The 26461-nt window shown below is 62.4% G+C and overlaps 1 protein-coding gene across 4 annotated transcripts; it reads right to left on the reverse strand.

Annotated features, from left to right (window-relative positions):
* Nucleotides 1–536: 536 nt before the first annotated feature.
* Nucleotides 537–25430, reverse strand: SH2B2 (SH2B adaptor protein 2). 4 transcript variants are annotated; one of them, XM_012532640.3, is made up of 9 exons: nucleotides 25312–25430; nucleotides 12230–12993; nucleotides 8952–9053; nucleotides 7189–7280; nucleotides 5816–5907; nucleotides 5544–5708; nucleotides 4210–4418; nucleotides 1573–1744; nucleotides 537–1076 (listed from the first exon to the last, which is right to left on the reverse strand). In XM_012532640.3, the coding sequence occupies exons 1-9, from the start codon at nucleotides 25352–25354 to the stop codon at nucleotides 733–735; spliced, it is 1983 nt and encodes a 660-aa protein (XP_012388094.2). In that variant the 5' UTR covers nucleotides 25355–25430; the 3' UTR covers nucleotides 537–732. The 4 variants fall into 4 exon arrangements, with proteins under 4 accessions (XP_012388094.2, XP_012388095.2, XP_033282287.2 ...); XM_012532641.3 differs by having other exon boundaries at nucleotides 5544–5705; nucleotides 25312–25429; XM_033426396.2 differs by lacking the exon at nucleotides 25312–25430 and adding an exon at nucleotides 23334–23595.
* Nucleotides 25431–26461: the final 1031 nt, after the last annotated feature.

Genomic DNA, 26461 nt, shown 5'->3' on the forward strand with positions numbered 1-26461 from the left:
CAGCCTCTTCCACTGCCCAATCCCCAAGTGGGCTCATGTGGGAAAATCCTGTCCACACTGCCAGGACCTCAATGACGAGCCCAAGGACACAGTTATTCTCTCCTCACCAGAGTCCAGCTCCTCACGCTGGCATTCAAGGCACCCCATACCTGGCCTCGCTCCCATCCTTCACTGTGTCCCAGGATGAGCCCTCCTTTCTCAGCTTTCCTCTACCCTCCCCCACCCCTCATTCTTGCCCCCAAAGCCTCTGCTCAGTTATCCCTTCCCCCCTTCCTCTCTCACAGCTCCGCCAAAGCCCCCTCCCCAATCCCTGTGGGCCTCTTGGGCCCAGCGCTTTAGCTCTGCACCTCCTTCAGGACTGCCGGTTGTCTCCCGGTTTCACTCGCCCAACGGGGTGCCGGGTCCCCTAAGACAGACCTGGGTGGGGGCCGGGCAGGCGCCAGGCCACGGTGGGCTCTACACGGGGCCCGTGTGTGGCTCTCCCTCCTCCCTGGCAGGCCCAGGAGGAGCCGTGCCTGAGGCCAAGGCAGGAGAAAGGACGACGGAGAGCCAGGTGCAGTCCCTAAAACAGGCTCTTTAATAACATTATGTCTTCACTGAAGAGCTTCGCTTTTCCCACCCAGCGCCGGGCGGGGGCCGGCAGGGTCCGTGGGACGGACGGCCACGTGGGCCATCGCCCCACGGCCGGGCGGGTCCGGGTGGCCCCAGGGCCTTGGCGCCGCCCGCGCCGGCCTAGTAGAAGGAGTACTGGTTCTCGACGGCGCGCGTGCGGCCCCGGGCGCCCTCTCCCGGCCCGGTCTCTGGGGGCTCGTCGGCGCCCCCGCCCGCCGCCTCCAGCAGGCGCTCGGCGCTGTTGCTGCGGCTGCGCGCGCTCAGCGGGCCCTCGACCGGGCGCGAGGCGCCGGGCACAGACGCTGCCGAGGACGACGAGGCGGATGAGGACGAGGCGCCGCCGGCCTCCGAGGGCGAGGCGGGCGGGCAGGCGGCCGCGGCGAGGCTGGAGAAGTAGTGCTGGCCGGCCGGCTCGCTCCAGCAGGTGGGGGGCGCGGGCGCGGCGCTGGGCGAGGGCCCCGGGTCTGCAACGGGAGACCGCGGGCCGTCAGCGCCAAGCCTGGGCCCTGGCCACACCCCGACCCCCAGTCCCGGCGTGCAGACAGGGGCCAGAGCCCCGGAGGAACGGGATGGCCTGGCATCACACAGGGAGCCGGGAACCCGAATTCAGCGCGCCGGGTTCCAGCCCACCTCCCCGATAACTAAAGTCATGGGTATAGGCGACACCCGCGTGCCAGGCACCCTCACTCACCCCTCCAAGGCTTCCTTCCTTCAACAGCTCAGCGCTGAGCCCCACCTGTGCAGGGATCTAAGGGACTCCACCCACTTCCACCTGCCGGGAATTACTCAGGACACGGATCCCTCAGGGCTGCCACTCTCCCGCTAATCCTGATGCCCGGGTTGCTTACAACTTGCCCAAGACCGGGTGCTCATCCCGCGGGTCTAGCAGGGTGGCAGCCTGAGGGTGACTCCCCCACTGCCCACCTGTCTGTTTGCACGGGCCAGGTAGGGGCGTCTTACCAGGTGGGGGGTCCTGGGCCCGCACATAGCTGCGAAGGGTGATGTCTGCAGAGCCCCCGGACTCCAGCGGGATGGGGTGGGTGTGGAAGTGGCGGAGCATGTCGAGCACAGACTGGAACCACAGGTGCTGCACATGGCACTGCCCGTGGCCGTTCAAGGACAGACGCAGGTGCTGTGGGCACAGATGGGTGTGGTCAGTATGGGGTGCGGGGGTCTCGGACTGGCCCCACGCTTGGCAAGTGCCTTGGAAGGTCACGGGGAGGACCAGGTCTCACAGAGGCCACAGGGGTGGTGTCAGAGTGGGGGCGCCTGACACATGAGCCCATCTTAGGGGGGGTCATGCCTATGGCGGGATGGGGAATGAGGGCCACAGAGCCAGGCTGGGACTGGAGGGAGCATGCATCTGTCCCTGTGCTGGAAGCGCCCACATCAGGCCCCTCGCACACGCCCTCCATCCCTAGTCTCCAAAAGCCCTAGAAGGTAGAGATTACAGCCTCCATATTAGAGATGGGGAAACCCAGGCACAGGGAGGGGGAGACTCGCCCGCAGCCGCAGAGCACAGAGCTAGGAAGAGAACTCGTGTTTGGGTGACCCTCCCACCCCAGCAGTTAGGGGTCTGCCCACTGTCCCCGTACAGGCAAAGCCCAGCAGGCTGCAGACAACCCCCAGGGTGGCTGGGGACGAATGGCTGCAGACACTGCTCAACTGTGCTGCAGCAGGAGAGCGTGCAGCACGGAGGAACAGTGCCCACCCGGGCCAGGCGCCTCAGGGAGAGAGGAGCCACAGGCCTGCGGTCTCTAGTGGTGAGCCACAGGTCTCTGGCTTCAGCCCTTTTTTGCTCCATGTGTGTCTCACAAGGGGAAGAGTGGCCGTCTCTGGGGTGTGTGTGGCAACAGGGGTGATGATAGGAGGGTGCAGGCGATGGGGGAGCTGGCCTCCTAGTACAGGAGAGAGAAACCCTGGGGAGGAGGGGAGTGTTCCCACGAGTGAGTTCTGCCACTCGGCAGGGCCAGAAGTTGCCAGAACAGTGTGGGCAAACCCGGGGAGCACTCATGGCAGCCCAGGGAAGGGGCTCAGCCCAAACCAGCATAGTGGGGTCACACCACAGCCTCAAGTCGGGGTGGGGCCTTTGGGGACAGAGACCCAGGGCAGAGCTGGGCCCCAGGGAGCGTGTGCCTCTCAGTCTTTGGAAAAACATTCCAGACATTTCTTATCTGAAGGTGAAAAGTGAAGCCTGGGAAGGCAGAGGTCTTCCTTCCCCGGAGGTGTATGAGTAGGAAGCGGCTCTATCCCACCACTAACTTCTCCAGCTCTGCACGGGACTCTGGACAGACACCGTGCTCTGAGAGGCACCAGCTGTGGTGAGTACAAAGTTCAGGGCTGGGTTTTGCCCTGGAAAGAGTGGAGCCTCCGGCTCTGTCTCCCCTCCAAACATCCTGACCCCACCCCCCGACCCCACCCGCCTGCCCCATGCCCCACGGTGGGCTGGGCACCATCCGAGCCTCTGGCTTGGGCAGGCATCAGACCCGGGCCCTCCGAGGAGGCTGCCCTGGGGCCGTGCTGGCTGAGAAGTAAACTCCGGGTCAGGCTGCCGGGGACAGCGTAAAGCGCCTGGTTGTCAGAGGAGCTGGTGAGAGCAGCTGCTTTCCAAGTAGGAGTCCCTAGGGAAGCGCTGCCCATGGGGCCAGCCGGGGGCTGGGACACTGGCTACCAGTGCAGGCCTGGAGCAGGAGTCCTAGGGTGCCCCCTCCTCCAGCAAGGACTGACGGGAACTGTGTCCTGGGCGGAGCCAGGGCTGGGTCTGTTTCCTTAGCGGAAACTCGGGATGGGGGGAGGGGAGTTTGAGGTTCCTGCCCACTCTGTCACACTGAAACCCCCCACGGTCACTGGACTTTCTGTCATGTGTTCCTTTGTGCCTTAGGTCTTTATTAGCACGCAGTGCCCTTCCTTGAGAGCCCGCCTTCTGGGTTCACAGCCGTGCCTTTGCCCTGCCCTGTCTGGACCACCCTTCCACTTGTCTTCACCTCAAGGATTCTCTGTCCATTGCACGTCTCAGGTCAAGGTCCTCTCCTACTCTGGCTGGTGGGGTCAGGAGCCTCCTCTGGCGCCCCCTGCTCTGTGGCCCTCCTGCCGGGCCCAGCTCCTCCTCTTCTGCCTGGTTCTCTAGGGCCCACTGTATGTGGTTCCCTTCCCCAACCCCGGGCCTGGTCTGAGCACAGGCCTGGCCCGCAGCTGGGGACCACGAGGGGCTGGTGAGCTGTGCTGAGCAGGGGACAAGAGGGGCTCTTGCGTGCTTGGAGCACTGGTGGACCCCAGCCTTGTACGGAGGTGGCTCTCGGTGGAGACCCTCAGAAGCCCTAGTGCTACGTGATCCCCAATGCACAGGGTCAAAGTCAAACCCTCAGAAGGGCCCAGCCTCCTGGGGGCTCGGCCACCAGCAGAGAGGTGCAGGAGGGAGGCGAGTGATTCGGAGCATGGCCGGGGTAGGCCTGGCCTGTGGGAAGCCATGCCACCCCTACACCCGTGGAGCCTCCTCCTGGGCGCAGGTGCAGCCTCAGGACCAGGGCCACCTCAGCCCGCCTCCCCCTGGGCTGGATACTTCCCCGCTGTGCCCCCCACCCGCCTTCCCTGACTTACCTTGGCCTTGCCCTGGAAGTTGAAGGTCAGCACGTACTCGCCAGGCCGAGTCTCACTCTGGCGGATCACGAAGAGGCCGTGGCTCCGGGGCCCGCCTGCCAGAACCAGCTGAGCTGCCTTGACCCGTGACAGTGTCCCGTGGAACCAGGGGTAGTCAGAGAGCTCCAGCTCGGGCTCAGCCTCGGGCTCCGGCTCTGCTCCGTCCTCCACTGCAGAGGGATGACAGTGTGAGAGGCGTGGGGGAGAGAGGGGGCACGTAAACGAGAAAAGGGATGCATCATCTTGTTGGGTTTTTGCATGTAAGATGCTGCTGAGTGATTTAGAACGAGGCAGGGAGCTGACCCACCCACTAAACATATGAGGTAAACTGAGGCACGGAGAGGAGAAAATGATAGAATAAGAGAATGTAGATTTAAGCTACAGACTGGTTTAGCAAATAGTTTAATGATAAGAATGTATCACATGATGGAATGGGTGCCTTTTGTCTCAAGGAAAGACCATTAATAGCAATTGGTGGGATTTCCCTGGTGGCGCAGTGGTTAAGAATCCGCCTGCCAATGCAGGAGACACAGGTTCGAGCCCTGGTCCGGGAATATCCCATGTGCCGCGGAGCAACTAAGCCCGTGCGCCACAACTACCGAGCCTGCGCTCTAGAGCCCGCGAACCACAACTACTGAGCCCACGTGCCACAACTACGGAAGCCCACGCATCTAGAGCCCATGCTCTGCAACAAGAGAAGCCACTGCAACAAAGAGTAGCCCCCGCTTGCTGCAACTAAAGAAAGCCTGCACGCAGCAACAAAGACCCAACACAGGCAAAAATAAATTAATTAATTAAAAAAAAAACAACTGGCAAATGGTTTCTGTTCTCACATAACACACATTAAATGTTCTTGCACCTCCTGAACCAGTAACAAAACTCCTCAGTACCCCAGCTGTGTCTGCTTGTATGTATAACATCAGAACATGCTTATTTCATAGTCATCGTCCGGTTTTCTCTGGTTTGGTGGGATCACTTAGTTTCCTGGGGTCACTCTCTAAGTCGGCAACAAACCTGGGAACAGATCAAGTGTCTGTGTCCCCAAGCCCTCGTTACAACCCTTTGCACCCCTTTCTGTGAGCGTTTTCTACTGAAACCAGGGCCCGTGGGAGGGGTCACATTCCCGGACTAGCCTGCAAAAGCCAGAACAACCGAGTAGCTGTGCAAAGGACCCAGTGGGATGAAATGTCACTGCTTCTGAGGCTCAGGAAGGGCTTGGGAGAGGCCTGGGGGTGCCTGTGGCCTCGGGCGGGGGCGCAGGGAGGGGCAGCAGGAAGAGTGCAGCCCCACTGCACCTGTGTTATTGCTGTCACTGCCGCTGCCACCTGGGGACTCCAGGGTCTCCAGGAAGGTCTCCAGTGGGACATGGACCAGGGACTCCCCGACGGCATCTCGAGCTCGGCTGTGTGGGGCTGTCACCACGGCTGCCGTTGTCTCTAGGGGCCGGGGCAGGTCCGCTGCTGGAGAAATGGCAGGTGAGAAGCACGTCTGTCTGTCTGACCATCTTTGAGCGACCGTCCCCTCCGACCCTGCCTCCACTACTCCAGCCAGCTCTGTCCCCACCTACCATCCGTCAGGAGCTCACAGCTGCAAGAGGCCACACGGCTGGCCAGACAGCTTCCCCGGGCACAGGGGAGATCGGCATCTTCCTCGCTGTCCCTGCGAAGGCAAGAAAGCGCAACCACGTCCTGCCATGGGACTCGGACCGCAGGCTCATGGAGCCGGGAGTGGCAGACAGTCCCGCGGCCAGCATCAGCCCTGTCCCTCTGCCACACCCTCAGCTTGCTCTGTGGCCGCCATGTGAGTGACCGGGCCATATGGAGATGTCTCCTGGTGGGTGCAGCTCTCCTGGAGGTCACATGACCCCTGCCCCCTAACCCTCGACAGGCTGCCCTCCTCCTAGGATCCCACGGAGGCCCTCATACAGGGGCAGGGCGTGATGGGGGGCGGGGCCGGGGCCAGCTCCCTTCCCTGCCCTGGGCCTTTGTCTCCCCATCTGTGCCACAAAGTGATTTTCACCTTCACGGGGGCTGCGGAGCCGATGGCTGGGAGGGCGGCAGGGGAGGGATAACGGCCACTTTGGGGATGGGGGTGGCGGGGTGGGGGGGGCCCTGGGAGGCGCTCAGGACTTTAATTGTGCTTCCTTAAATGAAGCTCTTAATCAGGAGGCAGCAGCCCCTCCCCCGGGGCCTGGCTCACCCCAGTAGCCGGAGCTCCTGCCAAGTGCTCAGCCTGCTGGCCTGCTGCCCCTCCTCCTCCGGCCTCGGGCCTCTCCCGCGCGGCGCCGCCAGCCTCCCTGCTGTTCCTCCCGCACACGGCTGACCACAGCTGCCCTTATTACCAGCCATGGCTCCCCACTGCCCCGACCTACCAGCTTCCGGCGCCCTCACGGAAGTCTCCTCCTCACGGGCTCTAATTCCAGTCACCCGAGGGCCCGACATTCCCTGCGAGTCCCAGGTCCTCGCACACCTCCACAGCCTTTGCTGGGCTGTTCTCTCTCTTGTTCCTCCCTGCCGCCCCCAGCCCCCTCTGCCAGGCTCAGGCCCGCCCTTTGTTTAAGCCGCAGAGAAGGGGGGCACCTCTACCACTACAGCTTCTCGGAGCCCCAGGACTGGATTAGGGGCCTCCCGGTTGGTCCCCCACCCCTGGCACTTTGGGCTCACCCCATCACCCCTCTCCTAGTGGTTTCAGCCTCCCCTGGCGTGAGAACAAGACTTGATTTAACTTCCCTCCAGGTCCCCAGACCCCGAACCTACAGAGCCTGCTGGGAATGGGAGTGTGGGTGTTCTGGCCAGCACCCACCTGAATTGGACTGCAATGGGAGAAGCCCATGTGTCAAGCTCAGCTCCTGCCCTCCCCGTGGAGGCTGGACCAAGGGCACAGCCGAGCTAGGCCCCCCCCCACCCCATCTTCCCATCCTAGGAGCACTTGGGCACTCACCCAGGGTCCACACAGCCCTGGATGTCAGCTACCCACGAGTGCTTCTGCAGGGAGTCGATGGTCTCCAGGATGTACTCTGCTCCGTTCTCCACCTGCGGAGGGGGTGGCGAGAGTCCAGATCACAGCCAGCACCCTCAGCAGGAGGCTCCGGAGCCCGGGACAAATGGCTCATCCCACCCCTCCCCCCTGGGGGCTCACTGGTGAGGGCAGCAGGAAAGACAATGGGGGCCGTGGGTGGAGCCCACACTCTCAGCAGCCCCTTCCTCCTGGGCCCCCCACTGGGGATCATGGAGATGATGTCCAGCCCTGCTGAGCTCAGGTCCTCAGGCCCTGGAGATGCAGCCCTGGAGGAGGCCATGCTGGCTGGGCAAGGGATGGGGAGGTGGGGTGGAAGGGCCACAACGCTCAAGTCTGTGAGGGGCCGGCTGGCCCAGCAGCGAGTTGAGGGCCCACACGCCTTTGCGCCTGGAACTCCACCTCTGTGGCCACACCCCTGGGATAAGAAGCCTCCAGAAGGGAAACAAGGAGGAGAAAGCCGGGCCCAGAGTGTGATCCTGCACATACATTGTCTGATGAACTCTTCCCAACAGCCCCGTGAGGGGGGTGATGCTTTCCCCGTCGTACAGATGAGAAGACTGAGGTTCAGAGGTTCAGGTAACTCGCTCAAAGTCACACTAGCGCTCGGTGGAGGTGTTGGGACCCGAACCCAGGTCTCTAAGGCCAAGGCCTGGGCTCTGAGCTTCTTGTCGCGTGTCTCAGTAAAGAGCAGTTGGACTCCCAGCATCTCAGAGCTGGGACGGTCCTGGGAACTTCCTTCATCCCCTCTCTGAATGGATGGGGAAACTGAGGCCCACAGCAGGCCGGCAGGTGAGCCCGTTGGCCTCAGGGCTCCTGGGCGTAATCAGAGACACAGAGGCCACCCAGCTGTCGGGGGCGAGGCTCTGACCTGTCTCATCCAGCAGATGAGAGTGCCAGGCAGGGAGGGGCCGTGTCCTCAGTCCCCCGCCTGGGGTGACTCAGGGTATGGGGTTGGCAAACGTTTGCTAAATGAATAAGAGAGTTCATGACTAAACAAACAGGGACAGTAAAAACATAAACGCAACCGGGAGCCTGGAGAGGAGGTGCGGGGGGCCTCCATGCAGCTTCGGGTGGGTAGAACCAGGCCTCCTTGGGGACTTGGCCTCACAAACACGCTCTAATCCTCCAAGGAGGCACAGGGCCACAGCCCTGGCAGCCCGGAGCCGTGTCCTCAGCAACCCAAGCAGGCCACCCTGGCGATGTGGAGCCTGGGAAAAAGGGGAGCTGCCCCCAGACTCACTGGGGTGCCCCCCTGCCCACCCTCAGGGCCTTTGTGCCCTCTGTGGGACCAGGCAGGTTCCCACACTCCAGTGCTGGCGACAGGAGCATTTGCATAACTGCCGCAGGCTGGCTACCAGTTCCTGTCTGTGGGGTGGGTGCTCGCTGACTCCAGTGGGGGAAGGGAGGGGAGGAAGTGAAACTCAGGACCTTCACCCAGGCGCAGGAGGAAATGGGAACGGGGCCGCACACGGTGGACTTGGACGACACCTGGGGCATTTGGCTTTGGAGCCCAGGCCAGGATTCACATCCTAGCCATGTGCTTGACATCTGCGTAGGATCCTGGGACCCCCAACCAGGGCTCCCTCCCCCTGCCCTGCTGCTGGTCCTTTACCCTCACCTCCCCCGACACTGCCCTCAAGCTCTGCCACCCATGGGGGATCTGTGGGGCCCGGGGTGGGGCTCACCTTGAGCACGAACGTGTTGTCCTTCTCCGGCATCTCCAGGGGCATGGTGGTGCGGACCTCAATGATGGCCGACAGAGGGATGCTGACTTTGGGCCTGGAGGCCTGGGAGGCCAGACGAAAGGGCAGTGAGACAGCGGCCCCAGGGCCTCCTGAAGCCCTCTCCCCCGTCCCCACTCCCAGAGGTCAGAGCAGCCCTCAGCTTAGGATGTCAGGCAGCCCTGGCACAGAGGTGTCCCAATCCCCATTTCACAGATGGGTAAGTTGAGGGAGTTCCTGGGAAACAGAGGGACCTCCCCATATAGTCACACAGCAAGTCAGGGACAGAGCTGGGACTGACATAAGTCTCCCACCTCTGAGCCCTGAGGGGGTGAACTCTGCCCCAGCTGCCCTTCCGCCCAGCGCACCTACCAGATCTGTGGTTTTCACATTTTTCACCTTGACCCATAGTAAGACATACATTTGACGTTGTGACCCAGTACACACACACAGGTAAAAATATCTCTGAAACACATGTTTCACCAGACAATATTTACCCTGACTGTGTGATGGAGTGTGAGATTTTCTATTCTATTCTAGTTCATTTAAAAAAAAATGCTCATCTCCCCCTTCAGACTAGATTTTCCACAGCACAGGTCTGGAGCCTCAACTCAGAACAGGACTCCTGGAGCCGGGCAGGCCGTGTCTCTAGGTGGAGGCAAAGGGCCCAGTGTGGGATTTAACCAAGGTGAGCTGGCAGGACTCCTGGGGACGGCCACTCTGCCCCAAAGCTCCTGGCCCTGGCCTGAAGGCCCCCCGGGGCTGCCTTGAGACTGAGATTCCTGGCAGGGCTTGGGCTTTGGGACAGGGGCTTTCTTAGGAGGAAAGGGAAGGGCCACACGTTGGGTGGGCAGGCGGATGGGAATTCCTGGCAGCACTGGCTGCCATCCAGCAGAGCAGGGCTGCGCTTGGGGCGGTGACTGCGAGGCTCGGCTGACCATGGCAGGCCATCAAGCCAGCCAGCGGGGCGGGGGCCGCGGTCCTGGAGTGGGTGGAGCGGACAGGTCTGCAGTGAAGGCTGGTCTGGGAACTACCGCTGGGCTCCCGCTGGCCACGGGCGGTGATTCCTCTGCCTTGCACTTGAGGCCCGTCTGTCCTGGCCTAGCTGCCTCTCACCCGGCTCCAGCTCACTGTTACCACTTCCCTGGACGGAGCCATCAGGCTGTTTCACGACCCCAGACCTTGGCTCACTCAGCTTGAGTCTCCAGAAATGCGTGTCCTGGGGCCCTGCCACCTGGTGAGCACTCATGAAGCTTCCCCTCCTTGTGGCCCCCCGAGCATCCTGTGCTCACCCCACTGAGGTTTATTTTACCATCCAGTCCAGCAAATATCACTTGTCTGGTGGTTCCCTAATGGCAGGGGGCCAGCGTCATTGCTCCCTGGGCCCCAGGGCTGGCCGGCCTAGGGCTATGAGGGCACCTGGGGTCCAGGAGACTTTTCCTGCAGGGTGAGTGAGAGGGCAGGATGCTGGAAGCCTGACACACGGGGCTGTATGAAAGAGCAGGCTGAGGGTCCCCGAAACAGCCCCTAAGCCTGCAGACCCCAAGCCCCGGTCTGCTCCAAGGGTGCAGCTAGGCCTTCAGGGGCAAGAGGAGGAAGAAATCTGGACTGCGGATGGGTGAACAGGACTCAAAGGCAGGGGGAGTGTCAGCAGGGGCTCCCCGTGGGGCTCATACACCCTGGAACCAAACACATTTGGGAAACCGGACCTGAGCCCTCACCAGGCATGCTTCCCACCTGGCTCACTCCTGAATTCACAAACATTTGCACGAAAAATGGAGGGTCTGAGGCCAGATCTGGGATAGGAAGCCACCTGCCTTTCGCAGAGGTTGGGAAAGTGACCCCTCAGGAAGCCTGCCCTCTGCCCGCGGTGAATGGTGGGCTGCAGGGGGCACCGGCGGCTGCTGTGCCCCCTCCCTCGAGGGCAGCAGACATGCTATTTACAGCTGAGCAGCTGTGGTTGCCACTCAGGGCCCAGAGGCATTGAAGCCCTGCCCTGTGGGTGACCCTGGGCAAGCCCCACCCCACTTCCCACCCCTCACTGGGCCTCGCTCTCCCTGTCTGACAAACGGTGGAGTTGGGCTTAGTGGCCCGTGACTCTCTCAGGGACCTAAAGGTGGGGGCCTGGGCAGGCAAGAAGTCCTTGGTGAGTCTGGGCATCCTGGGACTTGGGGAGAAAGCTCTTCAGAGAGTCAGTGTGTCCCTGGGAGATCACCTCTCATGCGGCTCATGGGCACCCCGCCTTGGGGAGCCCACACCCTGCACCTCCAGGGGAGAAAGGCAAGGGGGAGCATCCAGCGTCCCGACAGACAGGGAGATGGAGAAGGAGGCGAGACGCAGGGTGGCTAAAGACAGCGGGGAAAGAATGGGCCCAGAGGTGGGTGAGGGCCCTGGGCGGACAACCCCCCACCCTTCCAAACCTCCCAGTGCACCAGGAGCTCCCAGCTCCACGCTCCTTTCATTCCCGAGACCACCAGGGTGATGGGTATAATTAGCTCAGCTCTGCCTCCCGCGAGCTGCGTGACTTTGGGCAGCCCACACCCCCTCCCTTCGTTCTCTTCTCTTCTGTGACCTGGGGACCATGCTGCCCGCCTTGCTGGGGCAACTGGGAGGATGAGGGCTCTCAGAAAGCGGGCACTATTGTTAGAGTTATTCCCTCTTCCCAAACAAGGCAGATTTGCTCCGCTGGAGGAGACCCAAAGCTGCCCTCAGGGCTCTGACGTTGAGCCCCCAAGAGAGGGGAGGGCACGGTGCACTCAGGTGAGCGGCCATGCTGGTGACAGCCAGGAGAAGCTTATGAAATCTGGGCCGGAAAGGGGCCACCTGGGCAGGGGCTGGGCTGGAGCGTGGCAGCTAAGCTGGGGGACAAGCAGATTTCCCCTGAGAAGGATGCAGACCCCCGGCAGGCCCTCTGTGAGTGTGCCAATGTCATTGCCTCCTTTCCTCTCTGGGGAGGCTCCAGCCACCCAGGGGCCCCAGGTGAGGAAGAGGAGTCCAGGCAGCCAGGCTCTCCAATACCTCCAAGAACAGTACCCAGAACCCCTTCTGTAGCCAGAGGGTCCTTCTGACACCTCACAGGCAGAAAAAGAGGGCCTGAGGGGTGACTCATCCCAGAGGCAGAGGGGGGCCCCTGGCATCCCAGGTTCCTGACCCTGAATACTCCATCCTGCCCATCATATCAGGCAGTGCGGTCCCCGAAGCCAGCCCCTCCACGGTCCCCCCAGGTGGGGGTGGGCACTCACCTTGGGCGGCACGAAGAACTCTAGGCGGAAGCGCTCGCCTGCCACGGCCCTGCGCAGGAGCAGGCGACACTTCTGCCACTGGGCGGCGCCCCCGGGACCCGCGGCCGCGTCGTCGGCCACCATGAAGCGCAGCGCGCCCTCGCGCTGGATGTCCAGCAGCTCCACCTTGGCCGCTAGCGTCCGCGACAGCCGCAGGCGCCGCGTCCACTTGTCGCGCGGCTCGGCTGGGGGCTCGGCGGCCCGCGGGGCGGCGTCGGGCTCGGGCGAGGAGCGCCGGTGCCACATGTCGCGCACGCCGTCCACAACGCACAGGCTCATATTGCGCAACGAGAAGCCCTTGCGGACGCGGGCCTTGGACGCCACGTGCGCCGACACGTCCTCGGAGCTCCGCGAGTGGCCGTAGGGCGCGGCTTTGAGCGCCGGGACCCCCGAGGGCTCGGGCTCCATGGCGTCTGGGGGCTCGGCCGCTCCCCGGGGCGCCGGCCCGGCCACCAGCACGCGGCGCACCTCCTCGCTGAACACGTCCAGGAAGTTGGCGGCGAAGTGGCGGGAGAAGGAGGCCCCGGCGTCGGGCGTGTCGTAGGCCGGGTTGTCCCGCAGGAAACGGCAGAACTTGTGCGCGAAATCCACGGCGGCCGCCTGCGCGTGCAGTTCACAGAACTGCCGCCAGTCCGGGACCGGAACCGGGACCGGGGCGGCGGCGGCGGCGGCGGGGCCGGGGGCGGCACCATTCATGGCTCCTGTCCCATCGCAGCCCCCGGAGGCTGCAGGTGAGAGGAGCGAGTGAGTGAATTCCTGACCCATGTCCAGAGCGCCCACGTGCCCCACTCCCCCAGGGCTGTGTGCAAGCTTCAATGTGTGAGGACAACCAGGCAGGGGGGACACGTGTCTGCAAGAGGGGCACTCTCCTTCAAGCAGCAGTCTCAGGGAACCCCAAGGTCATTCCTGGGCTTGGCGAGGGAGGCTGGGATGACAGACGCCTTCAAGTGGAGTCCCCAATGAGCCTCCAAGTGACCTCGCTTCCCTGAGTACCCTCTTCTGAGGGTCCCCAAAGTTTGGTGGACAGGAAGAAGTCATGCGCAATCCTCTTGGCTCTGCCTTTGAAATATACCAGGAACCCCACCCCTCCGCTGCTCCCCGCCATCCGTGCTGCTGGCCTGGGACCCACACAACCCTTTCTCCTGCCTGCAGTATTTTAGCAGCCTCTTCATTGGTCCCCCGGAACCTGACCTCACCCCCTATAGCCTGTTCTCCACCCAGGAACCCAGTCATTTCTGAAACATAAGACAGATCAGGCCCTCCGCTGCTCAGAATCCTGCAATGGTTTCCCACCCCACTCAGAGTAGAAGCCAAAGTCCTACCCATGGCCCCCAAGGCCTCACGTGATCTGCCTCCATTTGACTCTCTGAGCTTATCTCCCGCCACTCTTCTTGCCCACTCTGCTCTGGTCACACCTGAGTCCCACCCCAGGGCCTTTGCACTTGCGATTTTCTTTTGTATTTGCCTGGAATGTCCTTTCCCCACACCCCCTCACGTTTTTCAGGTTTCTGTTCAAATACCATCTTGTCCGATAGCTCTCCTTGCCCACCGCTCTATTTAGAATGAGAAATTCTCCACCCAGCGCTGGTGTCTCCGTGCCCTCTGCCTGCTTACTTTTCTCCACAGTGCTTATCCCCATCTGACAGTCTGTTTATCCACTTGCTTGGTCTCGTTCCACGCCCCCCCAGACCGCCACCGCCCGCCCCCAGCACCACACCCTCCCTGGAGAATACCAACTCCACAAGGCAGCGGTTTTGACAGCCTCATATGTGGCTGTGTCCCCAGTGCTGGGCACATGGCAGGCACTCAGTAAACGCTGAATGAATGAATGAATGAATGAACAAATGAATGTGCTCAGCACACCGGGCATGTCACAGCTGTCACTGCCCAAGCCGTCACATGGGGCCTGAGAACACACAGCTTGTTAGTGACACACCAGGGATTCTCACGCTGACTCTGAGACTGTGGGCGTCACCTCCCAGTGTGGATCCAGTATGACCAGTGTTTCATACTGGCATTGAAGGTGCCGCCTCTTCAGACTCCTTTCCCTCACCGTGGACTGGCTCCCTGCTCTCCTTATGTTCCCCCCTCCTGGAACCCTGTTCCCTCCAGAGCTCCCATCCAAACCGGACCTTCCTGAAGAGGCCCTGACCGGGGAATCCCACCTTTCTCCTCCTGTCCCCAGGTGCCCCCATGCTTCCTCACTCCGGATCGCCAAACTGCATGGTGTGTGTCTAGTCATCTGGGGGCCTTGCCTCCTCATCCCCCATCACTCCTGGGGGCACAGGCCCAGCCATTCTGTTTATGCATCTCCTCCCCAACAGGCCAGGGTGAAAATTACTGGTGGAGAAGAAGTGGGGTGCTGCGGTCCTGCCCTGCCTTAGGGAGCCCCTGTCTGAGGGGGCCGGCCAGTGTTAGGGGAACTGAGACAGGGGGTCATGCCCTCGCCTGCCTTTGCGGGATCCCCACAGTTCCCAGCATGGCCCTTCCCTCACAGCTCCTGGGAGCACCATCTCCTCTCTCCTCTGGGATCCAAACTCTGTAACCAATCACCAGGTGAAAATAGCTGCCCCACTTCTGTGAGATCATCTGTGGGGCCTCTGGGCCATAGGGTACCGTGGGAGTTCCCTCTCACCTTGGGGCAACCTCGGCCATCGATCTGCAGTCGATAACCACAGGACAGCCCCAGGGAGGAAACAGGCCACTTAGCACTGAGGACAGTTTTCCTTCCAAACCAGCAGGTCTCCTCAGAGGCTCTCACCCCAGCACTGGCGGGAGAGTAGCAGGGAGTTCAGAGGGCTTCCTGGAGGAGGTGGGGCTTGCACTGGGCTTCATGCTGGCAAAGAGGATGAAGAGTGACTTCACTGCAGCCATGAGCAGTAACTCGGAGGCAGACTTTTCAGGACATGGGGGAGGGGCTGGGGGAGAACAGGGGCTGAGGCACCCATGAATATGGCTCATTCTGGGCCTCTCTCCTGCCCTGCACTTCCTCCTCATCTAGCTAACTCCTACTCACCCTTCAAGAATGAATCCAAGGGCCACTTCCTCCGGGAAGCCTTCCCTGACCTCCCCTGCCTCCCCAGCCCAGGAGACAGGTGTTTCCTCTGAGCTCCCACAGTCCCTGCCTGTGCACCCCTCTGACGAGGCGCCCACTGCAGGGTGCCCCAGGTATCTGTTTCCATGTCTGTCTCCCACCTGGCACAGGCACTCCTTGGGGGCAGAAGGCAGGCCTGAGTCATATGTCCAGAATGGGGGTGGAGGCAGGAATGCACCTGCCACCATCACCAAGGCCTTGGCCTGACCTGTGGAGAGCGGGCGTTTCTGAGGGTGGGGCGGGGACGAGGCCCTGCAGCTGAGTTTGTGAAGCCCCGTCCCTGGGCTCCAAGCCCATCCATTTACCCAGCAGGGCAGTGCTCCCCAGAGGGGCCATCTCTCTCCCTCCTGAGACCACCAGGAGGGTCAGACTAGGTGACAGGGCAGCCTGGGAAGGGTCAGCACTGGAGCCAGCAGCAAAGTGTGCCCCACTTGCCATGATTTTGCCCTCCATGGGGCAGGTGGGGACAGGGAGGAAGTCGGTCCCAGTGCCACATCCTCAAGCGTCAATCCCCGTCCCTCCCACCCTTCCTGCTGGTTGAGAATATTCCTGGCACGAAGGGGTAGAGCGGAGGGACAGGACCCAGGGCAGAGGCTTTCACTGGGTGAGGGGCAGGGGGAGGGTCCCATCTAGGCCGCACTGGAGGCAGGGGTGGAACTCGGGGAGGAACCTGCCAAGGGTAGGGGGCACATGTCCTAGGCAGGCATGGGCCTGGGATGCACAGAGGCTGGGGCTGCCTTGACCTCCCCCCTCCCCTGCCCTGACCTCTTGCTGACTGGCCAGGAGTCTATGGGCCCGATGCCCAGCACAGCAGCCCTCACTGTCCCCTGGGTCCAGCTGGGGCTACACAGAAGTGGCAGGGGCTGTACAGCCAGGGGTAGAAGTCACAAGCAGCCGGGCCAGCCCGGGAGCCCCAGCCCTAGTTACAGAGCCAGGCCCAGGGATGGCTCTCTGTGAAGGGGAGGCCGCAAGCCAAGAGGAAGACGGCTCAGCCCCAGCAGGGCACGGGTGTGCTGCCCCCCTCATTTTTAAAGTGAGGAAACTGAGGGCCGTGGGCCAGAACTGGGGAGGAGACCGAGTGCAGGGACTCTGCTGACCTGGGCTCCAGGCCTGGCCCCACTGCTCTCTGGGTGAAGGACGTTGACCTCAACTCCAGCCTCTGGGCCTCAGTTTCCTCACTTTAAAAATGAGGATGAGGGAATTCCCTGGCGGTCCAGTGGTTAGGAGTCCGCGCTTCCACTGCAGGGAGCACAGGTTCGATCCCTGGTCGGGGAACTAAGATCCCGCAAGCTGTGTGGCATGGTGAAGAAAAAAAAAAAAAATGAGGACGAGGGGCCGCCCCTCCCTGGAAGGACAGCACAGGAAGTGGTCTCTGCTGTGTTATAATCCATGTGTACCTGTGGGCAGGACTAGGGCTCTCCAAACCTTTGGGTGGAGCCAGGAGGTCTCCAGGGACCAGTCAGTGTGACACCCAATCAATCATTCTGCAGGTGACCACAGACCCAGATGTGGGAAAAGCAGAGCTTCAGGGGGAGGGGAACCCAGAGGTACCAGAAGCAGGGTGGATGAACTCACCGGGCCCCTACTGTCTGGCCTGTCCGGGAAGGCTTATGGATTGCCTCCAGCAGGCCCTGGGCTCTCCCTCCTCCAGTGGCTCCTTGGGAATTTCCGCCCGAGTCTCTGCCTGTGTCACTCTCCAGCCGGCTGGAACTTTCTTCCTCACTCCGCTGACTAGTCAAATTCTGCCCCACCTTTAGGCTACGTAAAACACTCTCCTCTTCCAGGAAGCCTTCCCCCTACACTGGCCCTTCCATCCTGCGCTCCCATGGCCCCTGTGGTCCTTGGCCCTCTTGCTTCCATGGGCCGGGTCCCAGCTCCCCCTCCTCTGGCCCCAGGGAGCCAGAAGAAACCTGCCGAGTCCGTGCGGGACAGCAATGGACTGGCCGGTGGGAGATGTGGGCTGTCTCGGGCCAGGCCCTATGTCTCCCGAGGCCTCGGCTTCCCATGGGGGGCTGGAGCAGTGGCCTCCAGCGGCCCCTGTCATGGCCCTTGGACACTGAAGACTGGGGCCCTACAGTCCCTCCAGGAGTGGGACCAGAGGCAGGCAGGAGGTCGCCTCTCACCTTCACGGGCTTCTTCTGTGAGGACTCCGGTGGAGACAAAGGGAGCCCCACCCCCATTCCGCCTGGCCTGGGGATCAGGTGGTGGCCCCCCAGCGGCCCTGGGTGGGCAAACTACCCTCCCCAATCCATCACCCTGGGGTTCTTCCAGGCTCAGCTGGGCTGTCTGGCTTCTCCTCCTGGAGCAATGTTTTTTGTTCCCATCTTGCCAGGGCCAGAGGGTGATGGGATGGGGCTTCAGGGAGGCAGGGCAGGGGGTGGGATGGGGAGGGGAAGCATAATCCAGTCCCTGCCTGTTGCCGTTCCAAGCCATGGACTCTCCTAACCCCTCTGCCAAGAACCAGACAGGAGAATCCCCCAACCCCCACCCGGTTAGACGCCTGGGAGAGGGGGCGGCTGGCCTTCCGGTGGTAAAAATAGCACTGACAATTGGAAAAGAGGAAAGAAAGCCAGCCATCAGCCCCCAGTGGCACGCAGTTCCGGACCCCATGGCCAGGTCATTCCTTAAAATATTAATGAGGCGGCCTAGCCACCCTGCTAATGGGCCGGTGACCAATCGATCCAGCGCACAGTGGGCAGCGGCCTGGAGGGGCGGGGAGGCACCGGCGTGGTCCAGGTCCACACCTGCGGGGGAGAGGGAGTGTTCCAGGGAGCCCCAGCTGGAGCTGGCCTCCCTACCACAGGAGACAACCAGCCCCCAGGGAGGGAAGGAGGCCCTGCAGAGCACACCAGCCGCCCAGCAACCTGAAAGGCTGCCCTCTGGGTGGGGGGCAAGGCCTCAGCGGCATCCTCCTCTGTGCTGGGTTCCGGGTTGGGCTGGACAGTGCTACCCGCCCTACCGCGAACCACTCCCGCTGGGGAAACCGAGGCCTCTTCTTGGGGCCTCCCCAACACAAGGAGAGGAGAGAAGGCCTCCCTCGGCTGCCCCCTGCCCTCCAGGAAGCTGGCCCCTACCACGCTCACCGATGTCCTGTCCTCCAGGCTTCTCAGGACCACCGGCCCGGCCCAGCCCAGCCGACTGAGCACTTTACCACCAAGCCTCCTCCCAGCTGCCGTCCTGGCCTCTGTGGGACCGTAACCCCCGGTCGCCCCTCTGCACCCCGCCCCCTGCAGCACACAGACAACCTTCTGGCCCGCGACGGAGGCAGAGTACCCAGGGCTCAGTCTGTTTCACTGTTGGCTCCTGGGCGTTGGTTCTTAAGTCTACCCCCTCCCCCCTCCCCCCCCCCAGAAAGTGTCCTCACAGGGCAGGCCCTGAACCAAGGCCTCCTGCAAGAAGGACGTGCGGCTGGAATTCCCTGACCTTCCCCACCCAGAATATCTGTGCTCGACCCATGACCCTGGCAGGAGGCAGGAGTGGGCGTGATTTCTGGTCTTAATACTCTTGAACTGGCTGGGTCTCTGCTGCAGAGTGGGTCTAGGGAGGAGCTGATTAGCGACAGGGACAGGTGTGGATTAAGAACCCTTGGGACTCTGCCCCTGTCTGTGGGGGTCGGGGTGGGGGGAGGGAGGGGCGGCGCGGGACTCAGCTGGCCCTGGCTTTTCTGAGTATCAGTTTCCGCAGCTGTAAAGTGGGACCATCCTGCACGCAGGCCTGCCTGCTTCGTGGTCCAAGGCCTGTGCTGAGGAGCGTCGCTGGGAGGTGGCTGCTAAAAGCTGGCGGAGCAGCTCTGTGCCCTCACGCCTTCCACGCGACTGCCAGCCTTTGCCACCGTGGGAGCGGGGAAGCCCTTCTGCTGAGCCCCCGAGCTTTCAGACAAGCCCCTCTGGCTCTGGGACCTGCAGACCCCTGGTCCGAGGGGGCCCCACAGCTGCTTCCATCACGGGGGCCCGTGGCCGGGGCGTCCCCCCTCCTCCACATCTGACCATCTGACACATGGGACAGTGGAGTGGTTAAAAGCCTGAGATCTGGAGCCAGGCCGGCTGGCTTTGCATCCCAGCTCCCCTGCTTCCTAGCCGTGTGACTCAGCCTCCTGGGGCCTCAGTTTCCTCATCTGTTAAAACAGAGGGTAAAAGAGCAATGACCTCAAAGGGCTGTCATGAGGATTAAACAAGTGATTTGTTTAAAAATCAAAGCTCCTCTGCTTCTACTTCCTAAACGTCTTGTATTCATTCCCTCTTTTCCTCCCACTCCTCTGGGCGGAGGACTCCTCCCAAACCTCCTTGTTTCTCACGATCCCCCCCAACCCCTGACAAATCCAGGCTCCACAGCGTGGCCAAGGTCATCTTTCTAGGACTCACATCCAATTGGGCTATGCCCCTGTTTAAAGCCCTTCTCCCCTCACATCTTCCCTGCCAGGAAGTGAGGATTCTCCCGTCATACAGATGAGGAAATGAGGTTCTGGTGAGGGAGGTGACTAGCCCATCATTCACTGGATTTGTACTGAACTCCCACCATGTGCCAAGAGCCATGCTGGCGGGTCCAGGGCCACAGACTGGTGAGGGGGGAGTGTGAAGCCAAGTTCACATCTGTCCCTTTCTGTAGCACATGCTACTCCCAGCAGGGCTTTGTCACTGGGGAGCCCTCACTCTGAGGGCACAGTAGGGGGACCCAGGCCCTGCCTGGGGAAAGGAGATGGCCATCCTCAGAGGAGAGGGCTCTCTGACAGGCTGGAGGGCAGGGGAATCCAGGGCTGGGCCCTGCAGGAAGTCGACATCAGATGAGCAGGGAGCGGGGGCCCCAGGACAATAAGCTGTGCCGGGGCCTGGGGGCTCAGGAGGGAAGCCTATCCTCCTTCAGGAGCACCTGGTGCTGGACAGCTCCTGGACAGGCTCTGTAGGTGGAGAGCAGGCTGGGATGGCTCTAGCTGCACTGGCCCTGCCATCCTGGCATTGCAGAGCAGATGCACCAACCCCTCTCCATCCTTGGCCTGAGCCTCGCGGTCTGTCCCTCTCTCCTGGTGTCATGGATCTCACCTAGGCCCTGATTCATAACCCTCCCAGACCTCCCTGGGCCACGGCCCAGCCCCACAAATCTGCCGGGCATCCCCGTCAACCCCTTGGCCCACCAGTCTGCCTTCCGGCTTTTCTCACGATACACATACCAGCGACTCCTAACTGAGACCTCCAGTGCCTCCCCTCGGTTCTGAGTATCCCAGAACTCGGTACTGCAGATGCTTATAAAGCTTCCCCAGGCCTTTTCCCAAACAACCGAACTCCCAGCCTGGCTGAGCTCCGCCACCTCAAACTCCCCACATCCAAGTTTTAATACATCCTCTTCCTCCAACCCCTGCTTGTCCACTGCTCGGAGTCTCAACGTGCAGCCCGGCACTGCCCCACCTGCTTCTCTGCCCCAGTAGCTGGCAGGCCCCTGAACCCAGGGGGGCCCCGGGAACGCCCCCCTTTGTCCTGTCCCGGCCTCCACTCTGCCCCCCCTGCCCCTCGTCCCTCTACAACACCACATGGCTTGTGGCCTGTCTTCTCTACCAAACCGTGAGTCCCCAGCTGGGTGTTATACCCGCCCCCAGGTGGGCCCTAGACACAGAGGGTCGGAAGTATCTGGAGAATGGAGCCCAAACCCTGCTTCACCCAGAGGAGCCAAAAGATGCCGTACTCCCACACACTGCTCTGCCCAAACAGGTGTGGGCCGTGACCTCCTCTAGATGTTGAAGAGTCACCCCTGCTCTCCCCTGGGACAGAGCACAGCCATAAAAACAGACGCACCCGGGCTTCCCTGGTGGCGCAGTCGTTGAGAGTCCGCCTGCCGATGCAGGGCACACGGGTTCGTGCCCCGGTCCGGGAAGATCCCACATGCCGCGGAGCGGCTGGGCCCGTGGGCCATGGCTGCTGAGCCTGTGCGTCCAGGGCCTGTGCTCCGCAACGGGAGAGGCCACAACAGTGAGAGGCCCGTGTACCGCAAAAAAAAACAAAACAAAAAACCCCAAAAAACAGACCCACACAGGTGAGTGGGGAAGAGAAACCTCCCCAGTTTCCAAAGCTGCCGCCGCCCCTCCAGCCCCACGTGGACAGTGAAAGAGCAGGAAGCAAGGCAGGCTCTAAGACTGGACCCGAATGGCATGGGGACAGCTGCCAGGAGGCCCAATATACCTAAACTCCCAAGTCCCTACAACCCAGAATAGACAGGCAGTGCAGGAGGTAGAAACCAGATTCTTGTCAGAGAGAAGTGGTTTGGAAGCCTGGCTTGTTGGTTGAGTGACTTTGGGCAAGTCATTTCACTTCCTTGAATCTGTTTCCTTCTCTGCAAAATAGGGATAATAATAGAACCAAACCCCCAGGGTTGTTGTGAAGATTACATGAGAAACGCCACAGAGGCCCTTAGCCTGGCACGAGTCAGCTCGAAACCAAATGCTCAGCCCTGGGGGTCCAGGCTCCACCTGAGTGGGGGTCCCACCTCCTAGGGAAGCTCACCCTTGGGTGTGTGCGGGGGGTTCTCCCTGGGAGACCCACAAAGTAGGGAGGAGGGGTCTAGAAATTTTAGACAGAGTTTTCCCAGTAAGGGTAAGAAAAAAAGCATATGCATTAACTCGATTCCTCAGAACCATTCAATTATCCCGCATCAGCATCTCCTGCCCATCATCACTGACGCCCTCTAGAGGGGGAGAGGAGGCAGTCTGTGGGAAACTGTCTCTGAGAACCCCATAAACGCCCTGAACCTTGCCACTGCCCCCACGGCCAGACCTCCTCCAAAGTTCTTAGAGCTGAAGGGTTCTAGGTCACTCCCAGCCGATGGCCTCCTGGATGGGGCAGGGAGGCCAGGATGGAAGAGATTTGTTCAAAGTGGGGGGCAGGGTTGGGGGGTGGTTCAGGTCACACCCCCAACAGAGGCAGCCAAAGTGTCTTAGGGTAGGCATCCCCTGGCTCCTCCGTTCTCTTAGGGGTGCCCTTTCACCCCATGCTCAGCGACCTGTGTTGGAGGGGGCAACTCTTGCCGGTCACCCAGCTAGGAGGTAGGCAGCACCATCCCCATTTTACACGGTATTTAATGGAGGCTCAAAGGGCACAGGTAGGGTTCAATCCAGGTTTGACTCCCAGCCCTGAGGCTCTCCCCTGCACCTTGTCCACGGTCACTCCTGGGGCTGTCCAGTCACCCCCGCGCGGCTCCTGAGGGGTCCCAGTCACTGCAGACTCCTCCCCCTGAAGACCTCACTTCGTGGGCTGCTGGGGTCCCTGCCTCTGCCTGGTCCTGGCCCGCTGGTTTGGCGCGGTGCCGGGCCCCGCGCTGCCCGCAGGTTCATCAATGGCCGAGGCCGAAGGGACTGAATGGAGGGCATGAACCCGCCCCTTCTTAAAGGCGCCGGCCTCTCCGGCACCCTCAGAGATCCTCCCCCCTACCGAGGGCTGCAGCAGAGTTCCCAGGGTGGGCGGGTCGAGAATGGAGACCGTGAGAAAGAAGGCCTGGGCCAAATGGAGGGCGTGCCGGCCCAGCGACGGTGGTCTGGGTAGGGTCCCTCCCGTGGCCGGCACCCTCCTTCCAGGTTGGCCCTCCCCCAGCCCCCACAGCCTAGGGAAGAGACCCCAGCGCTCCAGCCCCCCCAGCCCCCAGCCAGAGACCCCTCCTCCAGGGGGCCCGCTGCGCTCGCCCCACCAAGGGGCCTGGCCCCTGGGAAGGGGCCTGGGCGCAGCTGCTCCGGAGGCGGCTCGGCCCCTCCCGCCACTCCCGCCCGGCCCGGGATGGGGGTCGGAGAGCCGATCCCCGCCGGGGGGCGCGTCTCCTCCGTCGCGCTCCCTCCCACCCGCGCACACAAAGACCAACACGCGCGGACCGGGGCGCGTGCGGCCGCGCTCCCCAGAGCAGCAGTGCGCACACACACGCGCGCCCTCAGGGACGGATGGAGTCCGGGGGTGATGGACGGGGGGACGAGGGAACTGAGGACAAGCAGGCCATACCTACAGGCGCGCAGCTGTGGCCGGGAGGGCCGGGGCGCCGGAGGAGCGCTGCCCGGACCGCGGCCGGCCTCCCGGGGCCCGGCGGCTCATGGCCAGCGGGGGGTTCGGGGTCCCTCCGGGAGGGAGCTGGCGTTGGCGGCGGCTCCTCCCTCCGTCGTCCACAACCTCGAAGGCTCGTGCGCTCCTCACTGGCCCAGCGCGGCCCCGGTTCGGCTCTCTCGGCGGCCGAGCCCGGCGCGCTCCGAGCCCAGCCCCGCGCAGCGCGCGCCCCGCCCGCTCCCCCTCCTACCCTCTGCCCGTGCGGCGCGCGCCTTCCCGGCCCCGCCCCCGCCTCGGGCTCGGCCCCCTCGCCCCTCGCAGGTCCCGCCCCCGCCGCGCCCCCCGCCCTCAGCACGAGCCTGTTCGGCGCCCGCCGCTGCTGCTCGCTGCCTCCGGGTGGCGGCGGTGGCGGCGGCTGGACTGCCGAGCCTTGGGGCCCAGAGGGGTTAGGAGCTGGCTTGCAGCCGCTGCATTTGGGGCGAGAGTCCGCGGCTGCCGGGTCTCGTGGAGCAGGCTCCAAGCCAGGCTCCGGAATCCCCGCCGTGCAGAGGCGTCCCCCGGAGCCGGGGGTGGTGGCCCCGGGAGCGTGGCGGGTGGAGGCCGGGTGGGTGGCCTGAGTAGTAGGGTAGTGGGGTGTATGGGGCGTGGGCGCCCGGCGGGGGCCCCGGACCCTCCGGCGTGGGTACAGTGGGCGTCTCGAGAAAGCCCAGATGTCGCAACGGGAGAAGTCAACGTCTGGTTCTCATAAATCCCAAGGGCGAGCACCACGCCCCCTCCCCCCAGCGCTCCGGTGCAGGAAGTAGCCCCGGGGCTACAGGGCAGGGAAGACCCGAGCACAGGTCCCACCTCCCCACCTTCACAGTGATGGGGACACTGACGCCACCCGGGTAGGTCTTCAGAGGTCACACAGGGCTGATGGGGGGAGGGGAACACAGCCCTGTCTTCCTCACCCCTGCTTGGTTCTGCAACCCCAAAACCCGGGGCATAGGTTAGGGCAGATCCCAGTCTGGCTGAAAGAACAAAGACTGCTGCTGGCCTTTGCGAAAGCTTGTGGACTAACCCCTGGGGAGCTGGGGACCTCCAGGAGGCTTCCCAGAAGAGATGGAGGGGCTCCAGCAGGCCTGGAAGGCGCCCAAGAGGAGCAGAAGGGCATCAGTGTGAGCAGAAGTGTGGAAGGGCTGCTCAGAGATGAGACCTATTGCTTGCTCCTTGGGGGGTGCCGGACTCCTCCCCTCCTCTCCATTCTTGCCCCTGACCCAGGCCCTCAGCTCCCACAGGCAGTTAGATCTGCGTCTCCCTGCCTCTGCTAAACTCTCTGCAACCCCACCTCTGGCCGTTCTGTGATCTACCATGGTCTTCCTGCTAGCTGGGAGTGCCTCCATATGTTGCCCTCCCCTACCCATAGTGACCTCTGACCTTTGTGACCTCTGACCTGTAGAGAGCTCTTCAACCTTTCCCAAAGCCATTTCGCATCTCTAATTTCCCAGCAAGCAGGACAGGCAAAGAAGGTTTTCTTCCCAGTCTTGTGGATGGAAAGGGTGGGGCCTAGAGAGGAGCGGTGGGCTGGTGAAGGCGGAGACTGCCCCGGAGTCCTCACCTCCGGCCTGCCAGCCCTGGGCTGCCCTCCACAGGGGCTCTGAAGCAAGGCCGGCCTGCTGAGGCCCTGGCGCCCGGCCGCCACCCTTCCACACAGACCGGCTGCTCTCGCCAGGACCTGGCTAGCAAACACTTCATGAAAGCTTAGGTGCGGACCAAACACCGCTTGGAGCTGCACAGAGGCCTGGACATCTGGCTGGGAACCTGGCCTATGAAGGGGGCTGGGAGGCGTGTAGGGGTGGGTGCGTGACCGCCTGCAGAGTGGGAGAGAGGGAGGGAGGCTCCACGCTGCGCGGCGACCCCACCCTCATGGGAGACGGGAGAGCCTGGTCCCCCAGTGGACTGACCTGGTTCCGAGTAGTGGGCTGAGCTCCACTGGTGGGCTGTCATTGGCCAGGGAGGGTCGTGGGGTGTGGAGCCCCGGGCAGGACAAGAGCGCTGATCGCCAGGGAGGAGGAAGTGAGGGGTACTCTGACCTACAAGGAGGAACTGGTGGGAGAAGTGGAAGTGGCTGGGGTGGGGAAAGGGCGGGGGGGGGGGAGTGATTAGCCAAGGGTAGCTCTGTCATGGGGACAGGAGCGAGGGTGAGGGAGGAGAGGTCTATCTGGTGTCCCCAAGGGCAGGAGGCTCTGTGGCCTTAGAGGACGTTCTGATGGGGGATAGATGATGAGGGACGCTGGGGTGGGACCCCAAAGGGGACCCCTGGAGTCACAAACTCTAGAGCATTCAGGGCTAAAGCTCAGACAGGGATAGCATGGGGGACTCTGGCCTGGTGGACTGCAGGGTGGGAGCTGGGTGTGGAGCCAGTCTCATGGGCCACCTGTCCAGTGGGATAACGCCAGCCACCACAAACCAAGAGGAAGCCCTGTGTCTGGGTGGGAGGGGACCCACACCAGTGCGGCTGGGCTGGAGGCCAGGTGGCCTAGAACCTGTGCCTCAGGGGTGTCCCCATGCAAGCCTGGCACAGGGGGCTTGGTGGGCATGGGCTCTGCAGTGCGTGGCAGGCAGGGCCCAAGGGAAAGGGAGAGTACACGGCTCCAGGGTACACAGAAAGGGAAGCAGGTGTTCCCTAGGAGTTGATATCACACATCCAACCACAGCCTGACAGGCAGTTCTTAAAAAGGAATGGATTTCTCTTTTTGATTGGGTTGTCTGCTCAAGAGAACTCAGACAAGGAATTCCCTGGCAGTCCAGCGGTTGCAGCTCCGCGCTTCCACTGCAGGGGTCACGGGTTTGATCCCTGGTTGGGGAACTAGGATCCCACATGCCGCGCAGTGTGGCAAAAAAAAAAAAAAAAAAAAAAAAAAAAAAAGAGAACTCAGACACTGGGTTTGGGTTTCCGCAAAGCTCTGGACCCACTCAGGGAATTCTTGGGGATGACAAAAGGGGGAGAGGCCTCCCACGTGTGGGGGACCGTGCCCCATGTCAGCCGAGCAGCTGTGAGGTCTAGCCATAGCTCCTGGGGGTGTCGCTGCGGGAACCCGCCCACCAGCCTCC

The sequence above is a fragment of the Orcinus orca genome, chromosome 16 (assembly GCF_937001465.1).
Source record: "Orcinus orca chromosome 16, mOrcOrc1.1, whole genome shotgun sequence".
Lineage (NCBI taxonomy): Eukaryota > Metazoa > Chordata > Mammalia > Artiodactyla > Delphinidae > Orcinus > Orcinus orca.

Coding starts and splice junctions, on each gene's coding strand:
- SH2B2 (XM_012532640.3), bottom strand. CDS start 25,354: ATGACAGCCCACCAGTGGAGCTCAGCCCACTACTCGGAACCAG. Junction 5,908..7,188: donor CAGGGCTGTGTGGACCCTGG/GTGAGTGCCCAA, acceptor TTGCCTTCGCAG/GGACAGCGAGGAAGATGCCG. Junction 4,419..5,543: donor CAGTGACAGCAATAACACAG/GTGCAGTGGGGC, acceptor ATCCCTCTGCAG/TGGAGGACGGAGCAGAGCCG.